This window comes from Cibotium barometz, chromosome 30, assembly GCF_041138505.1.
Source record: "Cibotium barometz isolate CiBa-2024 chromosome 30, ASM4113850v1, whole genome shotgun sequence".
NCBI lineage: Eukaryota > Viridiplantae > Streptophyta > Polypodiopsida > Cyatheales > Cibotiaceae > Cibotium > Cibotium barometz.
Genome location: NC_141075.1, coordinates 51,207,363 through 51,229,868, shown reverse-complemented (window position 1 = coordinate 51,229,868; position 22,506 = coordinate 51,207,363). Strand labels below are relative to the sequence as shown.

At 36.8% G+C, this 22,506-nt stretch overlaps 1 protein-coding gene across 1 annotated transcript in view; it reads left to right on the top strand.

Moving 5' to 3' along the window:
• Nucleotides 1-1,792, top strand: part of LOC147621622 (GTP binding protein) — a 50,000-nt gene extending 48,208 nt beyond the window's left edge. The window contains exons 10-12 of the mRNA XM_086824413.1: nt 1,051-1,143; nt 1,249-1,299; nt 1,386-1,792. Coding sequence (XP_086680539.1) covers nt 1,051-1,143; nt 1,249-1,299; nt 1,386-1,484 — 243 coding nt within the window. The 3' untranslated portion in view covers nt 1,485-1,792. The remainder of the gene's footprint in view (nt 1-1,050; nt 1,144-1,248; nt 1,300-1,385) is intronic.
• Nucleotides 1,793-22,506: the final 20,714 nt, after the last annotated feature.

Below are 22,506 nucleotides of genomic sequence, written 5' to 3'. Positions count from 1 at the left end.
AACGGAATGGAAACAGCTAATGTCTAGGCAATGGAAATGGCCTGAAATGAAACGTAAATGGCCAGGAGTTAGGTCTGTCAGCACTTTTGGGCAAGCTTGCTAGGTTCACTCAATTGCTTGTATGTTTTCTTATTCTTTCGGTGTGCCAGTAATACCTGTAAAATTTGTGTTATGACAGACTCGTAAATTTGTGACCAGTATATACGTGTCATTTTTGTGTATGACAGTCTCATGTGTGACTGACCACTGTCGAAGCTGCTCTAGTTGGCTAATCATGGTGACCACCTCTTGCTCAGGCAAGCTTGGATATCATCATCATCACCCCCACTCTCAATGGACATGTGCTCTGCCTCACGGTCAATACTAGCAACATCATTCCAAGCATAGTTCATAACATTTGCATTTGCTTCATGAAGCAAACGTTTGCAACATACGCATTTGAAACTCGTCTTTCATACTTGCTTTAAAAAAAAAAAAAGCTTTTCTAAGGTTTTACGCTTTTTGAAAGTTGCTACGTTTTTTTAATAAAAAATCGGTCCACGCAATGAGCATTTATGTAACTTGTAGGTGATAACTTTGTAAGTTTTTATAATGGAACTTGGAGAGCTTGAGTTTACAATGTATATTTGTATCTATTTGTCTAAATCTCGTCCTTTCTATGAGGTATTATATTGGTCACGTATGTTACTCAGCCTGGGACTGAAACATACTCGAAACATTCTTACATACCCGAATGCGTATGCCTTTGCTAAACGTATGTTATGAACTATGATTCCAAGTTGTCGTGAGAAATATGTGGGGAGGCTGACCTCGTGCCCTTGTTTTATGATACTATCTCCCTCTTTAATTGACACTTGCATATAGCCCCTACCTTCAAAACAGTGGTACATGCGTTTGTCAACAAGCACTGCATTAACTGTGATTAGCCTACCTATCTTTTATGCTCTGCAGTTACTTCACAACGATTAGTAAACAAAGAGACTAATTGTCCGAAATAAGAGTCTTAATCAACATCTTGTGTATTCTCAACACTCGAATCAAAATTTGCAGGTCAAATGTTGGCAGATAAGGAAGCAAACAAAGGCTCCTCAGGCTGCTGGGACCATTCATACTGATTTTGAAAAAGGATTTATTTGTGCTGAGGTATGGGATTGCATTTTGAAGAACCTGATCAGAACAAACTTAAGCAAATGCATTTCATGAAGTACATGGGATGGTTATCAAATAACATATGGTGTTTTCCCTCAGGTCATGAAGTTCGAGGACCTCAAAGAATTGGGGACCGAGGCTGCTGTGAAGGTATAACAACATCAGACTTGCAGCAGTCGTCTTAGTAACATTTATTGTTGAATGCTGTTTGTAACGGTTCAGGTTTTTATGGACAGGCTGCTGGAAAGTACAAACAAGAAGGAAAAACCTATGTTGTCCAGGATGGGGACATCATCCTTTTCAAGTTTAATGTCTCCTCAGGAGGCAAGAAGTAAAGTTTTGAGCCCTTTTGGAAAGGGCTCGCCTCCTTCAAGATCTTGCTTCCTGTCTGTTTGTTTGACTGAACGGTGCCTTTTTGTCAGACCATTAGGAATATGTTATACATGCTGCCTGCCCCTATGATCGTAGGAGCAGGCTTTGGCTGGAATGTAGAGGGTTTTGGCAATGTTAGAGACAGCCCTTCGTTATTGTATGGCCCAGATTAATACCTCAGTTTTGCATGCATATTTGTAACGTCTTTGTCACTTGAGGAAACTTATGGAGAGTTTATAACTCATCGATTCTATCAATGCTCTCTGGGTGATATGTGGCTTCATAGAGGTGGTGATTACATTTATCTTTAGAGTTAAAAAGGTGTTCAAACAAGTGTGCTGATGCTGTGGTGATTGATTTAGCTTTTTGTTTTGTTGAGTAGAATGTTACCTAGGCCTTTCAAGCATTGAGTAGTTCTCCGGCTGATTCTAGTAAAATTGAGTTGGAGTGAGGCTCTCGATGCATTGGGTAAAGCTGTATGTTGCTTGGCTTGTAAATTATGACTTGTTGAGGTGAGTTTGAACCTGGTCTCCTGTCATATAAAGAGGTTAAAAGCTAATCAAGACAAGTGAACGAGTTGAGATCGGTTATCAGAGAATTCTTGAGGCAAATGGCGGGAGTGGCAAGAGCTGTGCCTGAAGGTATATGCACCCACCCGTGAGTGTTACATGCAGTTATTACAGTTTGTGAACTGGTGATCTGACTTGAATTGAGAGTCATCTTAATATTTGGTCTGAAAGGTTTTTGTTCGCCTTCATGACCACCGCCAAAAAAATGCATATAGAAAGCAAAGAGACACAAAACAGTGCTAGAGTATGGTTGTCCACACCATTATTGTTATATATTCTCCCACTGTCAACTTTGGGTGGGATATGAGGCTCGAAGCACACGTTTGTTTGTCAAGTGTCGTTTGGTTGGTTAATCAAAGCTCCTTTGAAGTTTGGCACATTCTTGTTTTAAGTCTTATAAACAAAGTCTTGGCACGAGAAGCATATGCTAATTTATATACATGAGGGTTACACTTCTGTGTGATGTAATCGTGCTACTACAATGACAAAGAGGAGTTACTACATTTCAAAGGAGATAAAGAAGAGCTACACCACCACCAAAAATTGCACATGAAATTGCTTATATTTATAGGTGGTATACATCATTGGTTTATAGTGATGCATATATATTAGGTGGCAAATAGTGGCAACAATTTGATATGTTTGTAAGAAGTTAATGGTATACAACAAGAAAATTATAGTCAAGGACGGTCTATTCTTTGTGATGCAGCAAGAGAACTTGGTCGATGTATATTTTGTTTTGAGGTTTGCATATTGGTAATCGATTGAGATTTGAGCACTTGCGTATGGCCCATGTTTGTGAGGGACGATGTTGATGTGCTTTTGTGTTAAGCATGTAGTTTTATTTGGGTGCAAAGATTTGTGTATGAGCACGTGATTGTTCTTTAAATAAAAATTAGTTGTATATTGAAAGTAAACTTCAAATCCTGTAATATAAAAAAGAAAGTATATTGTTTATGCTTGCCCAAGGTTAGCATGTGTTGTTTCTCTCAAAACTAGGGATGAGTAGTTGTTTAGATCATGTTTTTTTCTCTTGATGATGGGAACATGTTTGGAAGCTATTAGATATGATGCAAGGCATATTCTTGCATTCAACTATGCAAGAAGGCTTGGTTAAGCTTAGGTGCATACAAAGGCAAAATGAAAGAGGACCTTTCTCCAAGTACAAACTTAAACAATAGACTTTGAATTACTTGATTGAATTGAATAGAGAAATATGACAAAGCATAGAAGAGTTGAATGTAAGCACTTGAACGGAAAATATATGAATGAATGGAAATACTTCGCCACACATGAGAAAGCATTGGGTGCAGTCTCCCTTCCCTTCCCCACACGAGTGGATGTGCCTTCTCATGTGGGTATTTAAAATTGTATTCATCAAAATTAGTCCTTGGAGTCATAAGTAGTTGTTGCTTCTAAAATTGGGCTTCTACAAAAGTTATCCATAGACCAATGTTTAAAAGTGTAAGTAAATGCTTTTTCCAAACTTATATATGAATGGGTCTAGCCATGTAAAACCAAAATGTACTTCGCATACACGTAGCTAGAAGTAATAATATGGTAAACACGTAAGTTGGTGGTCGCTCAATACTTGTCGCCATCATCTTCCATTTCATAGTCTATACTCATAAAATCCAAAATGTTAGATATCAATCAATTGGATTCACTTAACAATTAATTCTAACATGTACTAACAATTGGACTCACTCACAATTACATGTGCCAGAATTAATTGGACTCGCTCACAATTGCATTTGTTACAGGATTAATTGGGCTCACTGAACGATCAATCTTAGAATCAATTGGACTCACTCAATATAAGCACAAACACATGAACACAAGGCCATCCATGATGGAAAGTATTAAAATGGATTCACCCATGATGCTTTATCAGTGTCAACAGGTGTGCAAGCATTTTTTGAACAATTAGTGTTTGAAGACACTAAATATTTCTTGACTCATTGAATTTTTCTAAGTTTTGATCTTGGAACTATGGTTTGCTAGAGTTTACTATCTAGGTCTTTACGATCTAGAAATGATAAAACAAATGCAAAAACAATTATGATTTTTTTGGTAAAAAGAAGTGAATACGTACCTCCACCATTTGATAGTGTATTGGTGTTGATACCCTCTTGCTTGAGATGTTTGCCATCAGCTGTGCATGTAGGAAAGAACTTGTTTTTCTTTTTCGTTGAACAGCCTTTAGCATAATGTCCTTCTTGATGACATTTGTAGCATGTAATAACACATTTCTTGGACATTTTGTTATTAGTCGGATCATAGGTGTTTGTTTTCTTGAATTTGCCAACTTTTCTTATTTGGTTTGTATTGCTCATGCTCAACCGTTTTAAAAGTTTTTTTTGAAAATCCTCTCGAAGTTCCCATTCTTTATATAAAAATTTGTGAAGAGAATTGATTTGTTATTGGATTGTGGGACATTGTGATAAATCTTTCATGGTTGAAACTTGAGAAAGAATAAATATTTTTGATGAGGAGTGTCAAAAAATACATCTCATTTGTGTTGTGTTGTCAAAAAATTCTGGCAAAAAAACCTTGATACTCCAAAAACATATTTGTTAAGCATGAGTCTATATACTTTCTATGAGTACGATGTATGCTTAATGAAAAAGAGAAAAATATCTAGATTTGATTTTAAAGTTGTAATTGCAATGTTTCTAAAAAGTTACTATTCAAATAAATCTTGACATCATAAAATAAAATGTAAACTGATTATTGATATCAAGGTAGAAGAGTCTTACTTTAAATTGATGAGTTGCTTGCTACAAAAACTAATTTGAAATTGATAAAAATGCTAAGAATAAAAAATTCAATAGTAAATTTTACAATCCTCTAACAATACCAATATGATTAGATACAAATACTTTTTCATGTGGATACGAATGTGCTTAGATACAAATACTTTTTTACGTGGTAAAGGAAAAACGAGTAAGAAATTCTTCATAAGATACTTTTGGATTGTCTTCTACACTATACTCCCAAATGACATTTAGATGCTCCATGATTTGACAAAAGCGGATGTTAGGAGCAAAAACTCTAGTGTTGCTGATATGTATCATGACAAAGCATTCCTTGTGATCACGTGTCTAAAATTTTGACCCTTCGTCGTGTTCTTTATTGTTGAAGATTCGCAGTAATTGGAATAAATTAGCATTTCGCTCGGATAAATAAGCTAATCGGGTACACTTTGACATAAGTAGTAAGAGTTTTGAGGGTGGATAAGGGTCATTACCAGATGTCCGAGTTATAGTGCTATAGACCAAAGTTTTTTGGTAATTAGAACTTTTAGATTTTTAGGATAAAGAATCGATAATGGTTTTCACTTTTGGTCTGGTCTCTTATATCTATTTTTGGCTCAATTCGGAGCTTAATAAGAATCTGTTTTGGTTTGATGTTTGATTATACAATGTAAAAGGAAAATAGACTAAATAACTTTCAATATAACCAAAATTTGAACATCATATAAACAGACAATAATGGATCACTACTATTGATCTTGTAGCTTTGATTAAATGGTAAAATGAAGATATAAATTTAACTATTTCACTTAAATTCTTTGAACTGTCAAAATTTAAAATACTATAAATAAATGGATTGAGACCAGAAGGTATTGCTCGAAAAAGGTTTAGATGAAATAAGACCTAAATATAGAAATCTTGGTCATAAGAAATGGTTCACGGTCATAGGATGGTTTCTAACTAGGTCAGACTCTGAGGTTTGTAAGATCTTCAAAGAATAGTTCGAGTCATGAACTTTGTGCTAACAAGGTTCCATGTGAATCCACATTTTGTGTAAGCCAAGAGAACATGTAAAGGTTAGAACCCCTTTTATATGAATCGTCCCATGCTACATTAGCATTGTCTTATAGTTTCTATGGGGTTTTGATGGAAAGGGATTTAAATATATATTTTTTTCTTTCTCAAAACTACAAACCTCCTAAAGCTATTAGTATCTCTATCTAAGAGTCTCTCACTAATCATTAGTATATGCATAGATTATTGGGTGATCTGTTGTTAGTGGCTTACAAGCTGCCACTTTGGTGTACTAGAGTTATGGCATAGTTGTAGTGTTAGTTCATGTAGTCAGTCGGTTTCACACTATGGACTTTGTATTTTATAGTAGGAGAGTACTTTTGCTTTTATTACGTACTCTTATCTCTTTACTTTTATGGTCGTATAGAATAGAGAAGATAATAGAAGAAAATTCATCCATCCATCTCTCGTGTGCTTAACTATTCTTGTGTATGTGTGTTTGCTTTGCAAGGAGCTTAAGCTCTCTGTCTCCCTTGCATTATTCTTATTGATCAAAGACTTTGACAAGGTCTAAGGTTCTCTTATTGGTCGTGGTTAGCTCTAGAGGAATGGGGTCTACCAGGATACGCCTTACAACTTGCTGAAGGATTGGCTATAGTTCATCATGTACCTTCCTTATGCAAGCTCTTGAGCTTATTTCACTCGCTCCTCACTCTTTTGTTTCTTGGGGAGGTTAGCGTAGTCTATTGGATTCTTATCTTTGTTAAGAGCTTGTTTGAGTGGGAGATCGTCTACTATCTTCGCCAAGGAGGTAGATTTGGAGTCCTCTAGATCATTTTCAATGGTCACACCATCGTCATCCTTGACCTACCAACAATCATGGTTCTTATAGCATTGTCAATGAGCATAAAATAGTTCTTGCAGCCTTGGCCTTAGTATTGGACACTCCTTGCTTGCATGGTTTTGGCAAACCATATCACTTTGTGGGAATATATGAGGATGTCTGACATGCAAAATTCGTTGGGATTGGTCTTTAGGTTGCCCTTGAGCCTCTGGATTTGGCTCTAACCTGATCTATTGAGAGTAGATTTTTTTTCCACTCCTTTATGCTCATGTCCTTCACTAGAGCCTGGTCTTGTGGTGGTTGGGCTCCTTTCATATAGAGGCTTTGTATGATGCATACCATATCTCTTGGTTTACGTGGACGGCTTCTACATTCCTATCTTACAAATTATCTACTAGGTGCACTCTTCCGATTGGCAACACTCATCGGCGGGCACTCATCCAAGATGTAATGTGAGATCCCTGTCCTCACCGTGCAACGAATTCAGGGGTGCTAGCAGCGAAAGTAGCACTTCTTGCGCGGGGCAGGGTCCCACACTCGGAGCCTCGCCCCCACGGATATCCGGACAAGAGACTAATCCATCGATTCTTCGAAAACTGAACCCGAAAAAACTTCCCTTGCCCGGAAAGCACGGGCGATTCCTCCAGGATAACTTTTCTCTAACGTAGTCAAAAGCCTTAACTAACTGAACTGATCTGACCGAACCTGTAAGTCCCATAGTCAGATCAAGGAAAAGATTGCACTTGGATCATAGAGACCAACGCTCTTTTTCTCATTGAGAGGCATAACCGTTGATTCTTTTCCATAGAACATTTTTTGTCCGGGGTTTACTTCATCTATCGTACCATAACAGAATTGAGTCTCAATTTAGGGATCCATCAGTCCAGCCTAACCCCATCCAGCCCCATGGGTTAGCCAACCGCCCAACCACTATAGTGATGGGATCCAATTAGGAATTTGGTTAGGTTTTGTCCCAGGTACCACGGAAAAGAGTTCCCAGGTCCCCTAGCCGGATATTCATGCAAACTTAAAACTAGTCATACCACTTACACACCCAATATGAAATTGCCTTTTTCTCAGCATCATCTATCTTTAAAAATAATCATTTAAAAATAATCTTACCACGGAAAAGAGTTCCCAGGTCCCCTAGCCGGATATTCATGCAAACTTAAAACTAGTCACACTACTTACACACCCAATATGAAATTGCCTTTTTCTCAGCATCATCTATCTTTAAAAATAATCATTTAATGAAACCATTGTCTCACTGATCATAATCCTTAAAATCTCCGATTAGATCCTTATTTTCAATCATTCCTTCATCGGTGTACCTATGGCATCATTGGCAACTAGAACGCTCACCACCTGTCCACTTAGGGGCCTTTTCGATAGTTCCTAGCTCATAGTAACCGGCAATATATTCACATATCAAAATGGAATCTTCGTTGAAGATCAGCAAGATCAACCAACGGATCCATATAAAAGAGCCATGGACTCATCCGTTGAGGACCAGCAAGGTCAATCAACCAGATCCATGCCCGAATTCAGAAAACAACTCTTACTCCTTATTCAATATCTTCCCCGACGTACTTGTGGGTATCTTCGGCGACCCAGAGCACCGTATGGTCAGCACCCTCTAGGATCCTTCTCGCAAGTCACCTAGCGCTTCACTCATAGGCCGCTTCCTTGGTCCCTCATCCACCGTACTGGAAGCTCACCATTTAAATCGAACCGAGGCTGGTCATCAAGACCTCGGCGACCTGGCTACGCGAGACGTCCTACGTTGACTCTCCGTCAGCTGTTGCAACTTTATCAGCTAGGTCTCCACCCACAACCTCATTCACAAGACGGTTAAAATGCTTCCCCAGCATTCTTGACATAAAGCAGTCATTTAAAAACAGGTCATAAATACAATTTCTATAACGAACTCTCGTCTTTCCACAATAATCAACATTACTTAATCCATATGCATTTCATATAAATTTCCATTCTCATCCAATCACATCATTTTTCATCTCATCACTTCTTTCCTCAATTATCCTCATCAGATCTCATCCACTCGCATTTACCCATATCCACATCTCATCACATCACATTCATTCACATCTCATCCATTCAGACCACATCACATTCACTCACATCACATCTCATTCAGACCACATCACATTCACTCATGTCACATCTCATTCTCAGACCACATCACATTCACTCACTCACATTACATTTTATTCAGACCATATCACATTCATTCACAACACATCTCATTCAGACCACATCACATTCATTCTTATCTATCCTAATTCACATGACATCACATCCATTCACATCCCATACCATTCATTCTCATCTTGATTCACATGCCATCACATTCATTCACATCCCTTATCATTCATTCACATCATCTCGATTCACAGGCTATCACATTCATTCACATCCTGGCTCACATGCCATCACATTCATTCACGTCCCATATCATTCATTCACATCCCTTATCCATTATATCTATTCAATTTACATCACATCTCATCTATTCTCGTTCATATTCATCACATTCACATCCACATATATTCTTCCACATACATCCACATCCATACTTATCACATACACATCCACATATATTCTTCCACATACATCCACATCCACATCCACATCCACATCCACATATATTCTTCCACATACATCCACATCCACATCTATCCTTTCACCTACATCTACATCCATCCTTTCACATACATACATCCACATCCATTCTTTTACATACATCCACTTACATTCTTCACATACATCCACATCCATCCTTTCACATACATCCACATCCATCCTATATCCTTCATTTACATCCTGATTCACATGACATCTCATCATTTCTATTCACATCACATCTATCCATCCATTCATTCACATTTATCTGATTCACATATCTATCCATCCATTCATTCACATTTATCTGATTCACATCACATCTATCCATCCATTCATTCTTTTATAAAAATCAACTTCAGTGGGAATAACACTTTTATAAAAATCCTTTTATACATCTACTTATGCATAAATTCAATTTTAAAGAAAATAACACTTTTCGAAATAAAAATAAATCCTTTATGCATCTTTCTATATGCATAAATTTTTTTTAATGAGAATGACTCTTTTGAAATAAAAATAAATTCCTTTATGCATCTTTCTATGCATAAAATCAAAATTAATGAGAATGACTCTTTTAAAATAAAAATAAATTCCTTTATGCATCTTTCTATGCATAAAATCAAAATTAATGAGAATGACTATTTTGAAATAAAAATAAATTCCTTTATGCATCTTTCTATGCAAAAAATCAAAACTAATGAGAATGACTCTTTTGAAATAAAAATAAATTCCTTTATGCATCTTTCTATGCATAAAATGAAAATTAATGAGAATGACTCTTTTGAAATTAAAAATAAATTCCTTTCTGCATCTTTCTATTCATAAAATCAAAATTAATGAGAATAACACTTTTGAAATAAAAGTAAATTCTTTTATGCATCCTTCTATATGCATAAAATCAAAATTAATGAGAATAACACTTTTGGAATAAAAATAAATTCTTTATGCATCTTTCTATGCATAAAATCAATTTTGATGAAAGTAATACTTTTATAAGAAAAAAAATTCTTTTATGCATCACTTTAAGCATAAAAATCAATATTGGTGAAAGTAACACTTTTATAAAAAAAAAATCTCTTATGCATTACTTTATGCGTAAAAATCAATATTGGTGAAAGTAACACTTTTATAATAAAAAAATTCTTTTATGCATCACTTTATGCATAAAAATTAATATTGGTGAAAGTAACAGTTTTATAGAAATTAATTCTAATGAAAATAACGCTTTTATAATAAAAATAATTCCAATATGCATCTTTCTATGCATAGAATGAAAATAACACTTTTAGAATACACAAATGGAGGTGATTACTCTTTTTGAATAACATAAAGATAAAACTTATTTCCATAAAATTTAAGAAAATTTTGCCATAACCTCCTTTGTATGGCTGACCATTTCTCAATTTTTACATTCTAAATCTACTTAGAATTTACCCCAAGATGAATTTAGCACTCTAATTTAATCAATTCCTAATTTTTTAAGAGAAAACAATACGAAAAGTTTAACTGTATTTATTTGATTACACATCTTGGATAAAGAAGGGCTGAATTCAATGAAGAGAAGGGGGAAGCCTTTCCATCAAGGCATAACATCCAATAACAACTTAAAAGAAGCAAGAAATCATAAAACCATAGAATAGAATTAGAAAAAAAGTAGAATGTCTAACTTACATGGAGTTTTGTGAGCTATCCTTTGGCTTGAGGGATTGAGGGTTCTACTCTTGCTTGGATAAAGAGTGGCCACCAATTCTTTGTAGAAGAGGAAATTGTAAAAAACAAGTGAATTATTAATGAATTCAATGTTTTTGGCTCTCTGGGGGGGAGTGGAGTAGAGTAACAGTGCATAAAACACTATTAAGCTTTTACAAAGGCGGGAAGGCTTCTATTTATAGGAAAAAGTGAGCCTCTAACCAAGCAAACTGATTCTAGAATTTTCCATATCAGTTTGGTCACTTTTTGAAGGTCAGTTTAGCTTACTTTTTGGTTCTAGTTGAAAAAGGACAGAGGAGAGATGAAAATATCTCATTATTTGTGAGTTTAAAACTCATCCACACATGTGAAATAGGTGTCTCCTTCATGAGGGAAATTCCCCCACATTGAGGTGTCAAAAATGCATCATTTCCTCTAAATATCTTAAAAAAAAAAAACTAATAACCTTGTCCTTAGTCAACTCTTCATCTTATGTGAGTATTTACTCATTTTTGGGAAGATTTTCTTTATTTCTTCAATTTATCTCCTCCCTACATTTGGATTATTCTAATTGGCCCCTTAGAACCTTAATCTAAAATTTTCAGAAAATCTGGACCCTTAGGCTAAGGCCTTTTGAACAAATTATAATTTATTTCTAATGCACCTTCTGAAATCCTTTTTAAACTTCTGTTTTGGGAGAATTTATTTTAATAAGAAGAGATATTTTTCCATCCAAAAATATCTAAAAATTGAATAATCTCTCTCTAGAATATTTTCTCTCTCTAAGCTAAAATAGGTAGAGACAAGATCTGTTAATATTCTAACGAGGGGAATGATTACAGGGGGAGAGATTGGACATCTTGAGGGGCTCGAGGAGGAATCTTACATCCTACCCACTTAAAAAACGCGAGATGTCCTCATCTCGCAAGTGGAGTATGATCTCTTTTATCTTCTTCTTCTTCTCCAATCACTTCCAGCGTTACTGTCTTGGAAGTGGATGGCCGATTTGGGAAAAACTCTCTTTGACTTCCCCTATTCTGAGGCAGAGGTCTTCCATTACTTTGGTTTGAAACTGTGGGTTGGATAGAGGGTCTATCCCTGGGATTTCCCTGATTTTGGCAGATAGAAACTTGATTACTCTGGAAGGAAGGAGCTGGAGTCTGGAATCTTGATCCTTGATTTCCCTGCCCTGAAAACCTTGATCCAAAAGGAGTTGGACAATCCATACTGTGATGTCCAAATCCTTGATAGTTATAGTATTTCACTCCCTTGTTCAAGGGTGGAACTTCTCTAGTTGAATTCCAGGGGATTGAGTTTCGGGAAAAGGACATTTCTTCCATTCTGGAAATTCCCATATCCTGGGCTTGACCTTGATATCTCTTAGGCGGTGGAAGGTTGGAATCACCTTCTAGAACCAAAAACCTTTTGAAAGGTGATGGTGCTGGCTTTGGTGGGACCTTGACATCAAAGGCCTTGGAGAAATTCTTCGCCATCTGCACTACTTCGGCCATGGAAATTGGCTTGGCGTTCTTCACCAAAACATTCAAAGGTTCGTTTAGTCCCCAAATGAACCTGGCCATCAGCTGTTCTTCATTCAGTGGTGGCGAGTATTTGAGGAGGAGAGCGAACGCTTGGTGATATACTTGAATAGTTCTGCTCCCCTGGGTTAACTCTAAGAATTCGTTCATCTTTGTTTCCAAAAAGCCGAGAGGACATAATCTCGTCCTTAGGTAAATTTTGAGATCATTCCATGTCTGGGTATTCCGATCCAAACGGTTTGTCTCACAGTGGTTTCTCCATGCTATTCTGGCTGTTTCTACTATCTTTAGCCTTGCAAGAGCCATTTTGCTCTTCTCATTATACCCGGTGACATCAAAGTACTCGTCCATTGCTTCGATTTACTTCTTCACAGCCTCGCCCAAGTTTTTCCCTTCACCCTTGAAAGGTCCAGGCTGCGAACTATGAAGAGTTTTACGAACATCCAAGTCGAGCTCTTCCTCATCGAGTTGGGGGTTATCATTTCTAACACAACGATCTCGATCCAAGTTCCTATCAATACGAAACATCTTGTTAAGTCCCTTTATTTAAGATTCAATTCCGATTTTTGATTCATCTGATTTTGGGGTTCTTTAGATAGGTTCGCTCCCCACAGAATTGTGGGATAAAGATACTCGTATTATTAGATAACAATTCATTCAAAACATATCATTCATATCTTTAACAAGATAATGGTCTATTAGACCGAAATTTCCATCTGAATAGTCCTCCATGGGGGATTTTAATTTAATAGATTTTTAATTTGTCATCCCTTAACTTGATCCACTGGGTCAAGAGTTAACAGTAGCAATCTGTCAGCACAATCCACTAATCTCATAGTGATTTACTGAAGTCATTATCATCATTCCAGTTCACAAACATCAACACAAGGACTCGTCCCATTCATCCTCATTGTGGTTTTACTCAGTTTATCACTTTTCAACCAAAAATTCAGAAGGCATCATTTTTCAATTAGAATCCAATTCAACTCATCAGTTCTCAACAACCAAAATTTTAAAATCATATCAACCACATTCAAATTCATCATCTGGATAGAATTTTAGCTTATAATTTCAAAATCTTAGATTTACTCGTATATACTGCCAGTAAAGAGGGTCTACCTCTGGGATTTCCCTGATTTTGGTGGATAGAAACCTGATTACTCTGGAAGAAGGAAGTAGCCGGAGTCTGGAATCTTGATCCCTGATTTCCCTGCCTTGAAAACCTTGATCCAAAAGGAGTTGGACAATCCATACTGCGATGTCCAAATCCTTGACAGTTATAGCATTTTACTCTCTTGTTCAAGGGTGGAACTTCTATAGTTGAATTCCAGGGGATTGAGTTTTGAGAAAAGGACATTTCTTCCATTCTAGAAATTCCCATATCCTGGGCTTGACCCTGATATCTCTTAGGCGGTGGAAGGTTGGAATCACCTTCTGGAACTAAAAACCTTTTGAAAGGTGATGGTGCTGGCTTTGGTGGGACCTTAACATCAAAGGCCTCGGAGAAATCCTTCGCCATCCGCACTACTTCGGCCATGGAAACTGGCTTGGCTTTCTTCACCAAAATATTCAAAGGTTCGTTCAGTCCCCGAATGAATCTGGCCATCAGCTATTCTTCATTCAATGGTGGCGAGTATTTGAGGAGGAGAGCGAACGCTTGGTGATATGCTTCAATAGTTCTGCTCCCCTGGGTTAACTCTAAGATTTTGTTCATCTTTGTTTCCAAAAAGCCGGGAGGACATAATCTCGTCCTTAGGTAAATTTTGAGATCATTCCATGTCTGGGTATTCCGATCTAAACGGTTTGTCTCGCAGTGGTTTCTCCATGCCATTCTGGCTGTTTCTACTATCTTTAGCCTTGCAAGAGCCATTTTGCTCTTCTCATTGTACCCGGTGACATCAAAGTACTCGTCCATTGCTTCGATTTACTTCTTCACACAGCCTCACCCAAGTTTTCCCCTTCACCCTTGAAAGGTCCAGGCTGCGAACTATGAAGAGTTTTACGAACATCCAAGTCAAGCTCTTCCTCATCGAGTTGGGTGTTATCATTTCTAACACGACGATCTCGATCCAAGTTCCTATCAATACGAAACATCTTGTTAAGTCGCTTTATTTAAGATTCAATTCCGATTTTTGATTCATCTGATTCTGGGGTTCTTTAGATAGGTCCGCTCCCCACAGAATCGTGGGATAACGATACTCGCATTATTAGATAACAATTCATTCAAAACATATCATTCATATCTTTAACAAGATAATGGTCTATTAGACCGAAATTTCCATCTGAACAGTCCTCCATGGGGGATTTCAATTTAATAGATTTTTAATTTGTCATCCCTTAACTTGATCCACTGGGTCAAGAGTTAACAATAGCAATCTGTCAGCACAATCCACTAATCTCATAGTGATTTGCTGAAGTCATTATCATCATTCCAGTACGAACATCAACACAGGGACTCGTCCCATTCATCCTCATTGTGGTTTTGCTCAGTTTATTGCTTTTCAACCAAAAATTCAAGAGTCATCATTTTTCAATTAGAATCCAATTCAACTCATCAGTTAACCAAAATTTAAAAATCATATCAACCACATTCAAATTTATCATCTGGATAGCATTTAAGCTTATAATTTCAAGATCTTAGATTTACTCGTATATACTGCCAGTAAAGAGGATCTACCTCTGGGATTTCCCTGATTTTGGCGGATAGAAACCTAATTACTCTGGAAGGAAGGAGCTGGAGTCTGGAATCTTGATCCTTGATTCCCCTGCCTTGAAAACCTTGATCCAAAAGGAGTTGGACAATCCATACTGCGATGTCCAAATCCTTGACAGTTATAGCATTTCACTCCCTTGTTCAAGGGTGGAACTTCTGTAGTTGAATTCCAGGGGATTGAGTTTCGGGAAAAGGACATTTCTTCCATTCTAGAAATTCCCATATCCTGGGCTTGACCCTGATATCTCTTAGGCAGTGGAAGGTTGGAATCACCTTCTGGAACTAAAAACTTTTGAAAGGTGATGGTGCTGGCTTTGGTGGGACCTTGACATCAAAGGCCTTGGAGAAATCCTTCGCCATCTGCACTACTTCGACCATGGAAACTGGCTTGGCGTTCTTCACCAAAATATTCAAAGGTTCGTTCAGTCCCCGAATGAACCTAGCCATCAGCTGTTCTTCATTCAGTGGTGGTGAGTATTTGGAGAGCGAACGCTTGGTGATATACTTCAATAGTTCTGCTCCCCTGGGTTAACTCTAAGATTTCGTTCATCTTTGTTTCCAAAAAGCCGGGAGGACATAATCTCGTCCTTAGGTAAATTTTGAGATCATTCCATGTCTGGGTATTCCGATCCAAACGGTTTGTCTTGCAGTGGTTTCTCCATGCCATTTTGGCTATTTCTACTATCTGTAGCCTTGCAAGAGCCATTTTTCTCTTCTCATTGTACTCGGTGACATCAAAGTACTCGTCCATTGCTTCGATTTACTTCTTCACAGCCTCGCCCAAGTTTTCCCCTTCACCCTTGAAAGGTCCAGGCTGCGAACTATGAAGAGTTTCACGAACATCCAAGTCGAGCTCTTTCTCATCGAGTTGGGGGTTATCATTTCTAACACGACGACCTCGATCCAAGTTCCTATCAATACGAAACATCTTGTTAAGTCCCTTTATTTAAGATGCAATTCCGATTTTTGATTCATCTGATTTTGGGGTGCTTTAGATAGGTCCGCTCCCCACAGAATTGTGGGATAAAGATACTCGCATTATTAGATAATAATTCATTCAAAACATATCATTCATCTTTAACACGATAATGGTCTATTAGACCAAAATTTCCATCTGAACAGTCCTCCATGGGGGATTTCAATTTAATAGATTTTTAATTTGTCATCCCTTAACTTGATCCATTGGGTCAAGAGTTAACAGTAGTAATCTGTTAGCACAATCCACTAATCTCATAGTGATTTGCTAAAGTCATTATCATCATTCCAGTTATTACGAACATCAACACAGAGACTCGTTCCATTCATCCTCATTGTGGTTTTGCTCAGTTTATTGCTTTTCAACCAAAAATTCAGGAGTCATCATTTTTTAATTAGAATCCAATTCAACTCATCAGTTCTCAACCAAAAATTCAAGAGTCATCATTTTTCAATTAGAATCCAATTCAACTCATCAGTTCTCAAACCAGAATTTTAAAATCATATCAACCACATTCGAATTCATCATCTGGATAGCATTTTAGCTTATAATTTCAAGATCTTAGATTTACTCGTATATACTGCCAGTAAAGAGCTACAGTTATACCCAGTAAAGAGCTCTAGTTATACCCTTGTTATATACGGGTAGTCACGGTCCTTGGAACTATAAGGTAAATACCATCATGTCTAGGCCTCAAGCAAGTCAGCGATTCCATACAATTGCAATACTTCCATGTGAAGCCCCTTTATCAAATTAGGAATTTCATTCTGAATATCAATTTGTATGAGTTTCATCACACAATTGCAACCTTTTACTGCTACTTCATAAATTTATGACATTCTTGGCTTCTCGGTTGATCCACTTTAGCCAAATTGCTCTGATACCAGCTGTGAGATCCCTGTCCCCACCGCGCAACGAATTTAGGGGGTGCTAGCAGCGGAAGTAGCACTTCTTATGCAGGGCAGGGTCCCACACTCGGGGCCTCACCCACGGATATCCGGATAAGAGACTAATCCATTAGTTCTTCCAAAACCGAACCCGGAAAACTTCCCTTGCCCGAAAAGCACGGGCGATTCCTCCAGGGATAACTTTTCTCTGATGTAGTCAAAAGCCTTAACTAACTGAACTGATCTGACCGAACCTGTAAGTCCCATAGTCAGATTAGGGAAAAAATTGCACTTGGATCATAGAGACTAACGCTTTTTTACTCATTGAGAGGCACAATTGTTGATTCTTTTCCATAGAACAATTTTTGTCCGGGATTTACTTCATCTATCGTACCATAACAAAATTGAGTCTCAATTTAGGGATCCATCAGTCCAGCCTTAGTCCCATGGGTTAGCCAACCACCCAACCACTGTAGTGATGGGATCCAATTAGGAATTTGGTTAGGTTTTGTCCCGGGTACGAGGGAAAAGAGTTCCTAGGTCCCCTAGTCGGATATTCATGCAAACTTAAAACTAGTCACACCACTTACACACCCAATATGAAATTGCCTCTTTCTCAGCATCATCTATCTTTAAAAACAATCATTTAATGAAACCATTGTCTCACTGATCATAATCCTCAAAATCTCCAGTTAAATCCTTATTTCCAATCATTCCTTCATCGGTGTACCTATGGCATCATTGGCAACCACAACACTCACCACCTGTCCACTCATCAGGGGCCTTTTCGATAGTTCCTAGCTCATAGTAACCGGCAATATATTCACATATCAAAATGGAACCTCCGTTGAAGATCAGCAAGATCAACCAACGGATCCATATAAAAGAGCCATGACCATTGTCTCACTGATCATAATCCCCAAAATGTTCGGTTAAATCCTTATTTCCAATCATTCCTTCATCGGTGTACCTATGGCATCATTTGCAACCAGAACGCTCACCACCTGTCCACTCAGGGGCCTTTTAGATAGTTCCTAGCTCATAGTAACCGGTAATATATTCACATATCAAAATGGAATCTCCGTTGAAGATCAGCAAGATCAACCAACGGATCCATATAAAAGTGCCATGGGCTCATCCGTTGAGGACCAGCAAGGTCAATCAACCAGATCCATGCTCCAATTCAGATAACAACTCTTACTCCTCGACGTACTTGTGGGTATCTTCGGTGACCCAGAGCTCGAGCACCGTATGGTCAGCACCCTCTAAGATCCTTTGCAGGTCACCTAGCACTTCACTCATAGGCTGCTTCCTTGGTCCTTCATCCACTGTACCGGAAACTCACCATTTAAATTGAACTGAGGCTGGTCAAGACCTTGGCCGACCTTGCTACGCAAGACGTCCTCTATTGACTCTCCGTCAGCTGTTGTATTTTTATGATCTAGGTCTCCACGACCTCATTCACAAGACGGTCAAAATGCTTCCCTAGCATTTTTGACATAAAGCAGTCATTTAAAAGTAGGTCATAAATACAATTTCTATAACAAACTCTCATCTTTCCACATTAATCAACATTACTTAATCCACATTCATTTCATATAAATTCCCATTCTCATCCAATCACATCATTTTTCATCTCATCACTTCTTTCCTCAATTATCCTCATCAGATCTCATCCACTCGCATTTACCCATATCCACATCTCATCACATCACATTCATTCACATCTCATCCATTCAGACCACATCACATTCACTCACATCACATTTTTCATCTCATCACTTCTTTCCTCAATTATCCGCATCACATCTCATCCACTCGCATTTACCCATATCCACATCTCATCACATCACATTCATTCACATCTCATCCATTCAGACCACATCACATTCACTCACATCACATCTCATTCAGACCACATCACATTCACTCACGTCACATCTCATTCAGACCACATCACACTCACTCACATCACATTTTATTCAGACCACATCACATTCATTCACAACACATCTCATTCAGACCACATCACATTCATTTACATCTATCCCGATTCACATGATATCACATCCATTCACATCCCATACCATTCATTCTCATCCCGATTCACATGCCATCACATTCATTCACATCCCTTATCATTCATTCACATCCCGATTCACAGGCTATCACATTCATTCACATCCCTTATCATTCATTCACATCCTGACTCACATGCCATCACATGCATTCACATCCCAGATCATTCATTCACATCCCTTATCATTCATATCTATCCAATTTAATTTACATCACATCTCATCACCTCTATTCTCGTTGATATTCATCACATTCACATCCACATATATTCTTCCACATACATCCACATCCATACTTATCACATACACATCCACATATATTCTTCCACATACATCCACATCCACATCCACATCCACATCCACATACATGTATGCTTCCACATACATCCATATCCACATCCACATCCACATATACATCCACATATATTCTTCCACATCCACATCCACATCCACATATATTCTTCCACATACATCCACATCCACATCCACATGTATTCTTCCACATACATCCACATCCACATCTATCCTTTCACCTACATCTAGATCCATCCTTTCACATATATACATCCACATCCATTCTTTCACATACATCCACTTTCATTCTTCACATACATCCACATCCATCCTTTCACACATACATCCGCATCCATACTTTCACATACATCCACATCCATCCTATATCCTTCATTTACATCCTGATTCACATGACATCTCATCACTTCTATTCACATCATGTCTATCCATCCATTCTATTCACATCATGTCTATCCATCCATTCTATTCACATCACATCTATCCATCCATTCATTCACATTTATCTGATTCACATCACATCTATCCATCCATTCGTTCACATTTATCTGATTCACATCACATCTATCCATCCATTCATTCTTTTATAAAAATCAACTTCAGTGGGAATGACACTTTTATAAAAATCCTTTTATACATCTATTTATGCATAAATTTAATTTTAAGGAAAATAACACTTTCAAAATAAAAATAAATCCTTTATGCATCTTTCTATGCATAAAATAAAATTTAATGAGAATGACTCTTTTGAAATAAAAATAAATTCCTTTATGCATCTTTCTATGCATAAAATCAAAATTAATGAGAATGACTATTTTGAAATAAAAATAAATTCCTTTATGCATCTTTCTATGCATAAAATCAAAATTAACGAGAATGACTCTTTTGAAATAAAAATAAATTCCTTTATGCATCTTTCTATGCATAAAATCAAATTAATGAGAATAACTCTTTTGAAATAAAAATAAATTTCTTTATGCATAAAATCAAAATTAATGAGAATAACACTTTTGAAATAAAAATAAATTCCTTTATGCATCTTTCTATGCATAAAATCAAAATTAATGAGAATAACACTTTTGGAATAAAAATAAATTCTTTATGCATCTTTCTATGCATAAAATCAATTTTGATGAAAGTAATACTTTTATAATAAAAAATTCTTTTTTGCATCACTTTATGCATAAAAATCAATATTGGTGAAAGTAACACTTTTATAATAAAAAAAATTCTTTTATGCATCACTTTATGCATAAAAATCAATACTGGTGAAAGTAAAACTTTTATTTAAGAAAATTCTTTTATGCATCACTTTATGCATAAAAATCAATATTAGTGAAAGTAACACTTTTATAATAAAAATATGTCCAATATGCATCTTTCTATGCATAGAAATTAATTCTAATGAAAATAACGCTTTTATAATAAAAATATTTCCAATATGCATCTTTCTATGCATGGAATGAAAATAACACTTTTAGAATACACAAACGGAGGTGATTACTCTTTTTGAATAACATAAAGATAAAACTTTTTTCCACAAAATTTAAGAAAATTTTGCCATAACCTCCTTTGTATGGCTGACCATTTCTCAATTTTTACATTCTAAATCTACTTAGAATTTACCCTAAGATGAATTTAGCACTCCAAAGTTTAACTCTATTTATTTGATTACACATCTTGGATAAAGAAGGGCTGAATTCAATGAAGAGAAGGGGGAAGCCTTTCCATCAAGGCATAACATCCAATTTCAATTTAAAAGAAGCAAGAAATCATAAAACCATAGAATAGAATTATAAAAAAAGTAGAATTTCTAACTTACATGGAGTTTTGTGAGCTATCCTTTGGCTTAAGGGATTGAGGGTTCTACTCTTGCTTGGATCAAGAGTGGCCACCAATTCTTTGTAGAGGAAATAGTAAAAAACAAGTGAATTATTAATGAATTCAATGTTTTTGGCTCTGGGGTGGAGTAGAGTAATAGTGCATAAAACACTATTAAGCTTTTACAAAGGGGGAGGCTTCTATTTATAGGAAAAAGTGAGTCTCTAACCAAGCAAACTGATTCTAGACTTTTCTAGATCAGTTTGCTCACTTTTTGACCATTTTTAGGTCAGTTTAGCTTACTTTTTGATTCTAGTTGAAACAAGAGAGAGGATAGATAAAAATATCTCATTATTTGTGAGTTTAAAACTCATCCACACATGTGAAATAGGCGTCTCCTTCATGAGGGGAATTCCCCCACACTGAGGTGTGAAAAATGCATCATTTCCTCTAAATATCTCTTCTTTTTTAATAACTAATAACCTTGTCCCTAGTCAACTCTTCATCTTATGCGAGTATTTACTCATTTTTGGGGGGATTTTCTTTATTTCTTCAATTTATCTCCTCCCTACATTTGGATTAATCTAATTGGCCCTTAGGCTAAGGCCTTTTGAACAGATTATAATTTATTTCTAATGCACCTTCTGAAATCCTTTTTGAACTTTTGTTTCGGGGGAATTTATTTTAATAAGAAGAAATATTTTTCCATCCAGAAATATCTAAAAATTGAATAACCTCTCTCTAGAATATTTTCTCTCTCTAAGCCAAAATAGGTAGAAATAAGATCTGTTATTATTCTGACAAGGGGAATGATTACAGGGGGAGAGTTTGGACATCTTGAGGGTCTTGGGGAGGAATCTTACATGTAATGCTTATCAAACCTATAGAGATGGTTGTGAAGCCTCTTTCTCTTTATACCGACCATAAACTGATCAATGAGTGATTGGTCATCTAGTCTCTCAAGGACTACATCTCATATGGAGATATTTGGCACTTACTATGTAGTCCTCCTTCCTCCTCCTTGAGGTTATAGATCTGAGTGTTGGGGCTCTATCTAGCTCCACTTGGTCGACTATGAAGGTGTGTATCAAGATCTTGTAAGTGGAATTTTCTGGTGGATTTAGTGACCTAAACCATTGTCCTGC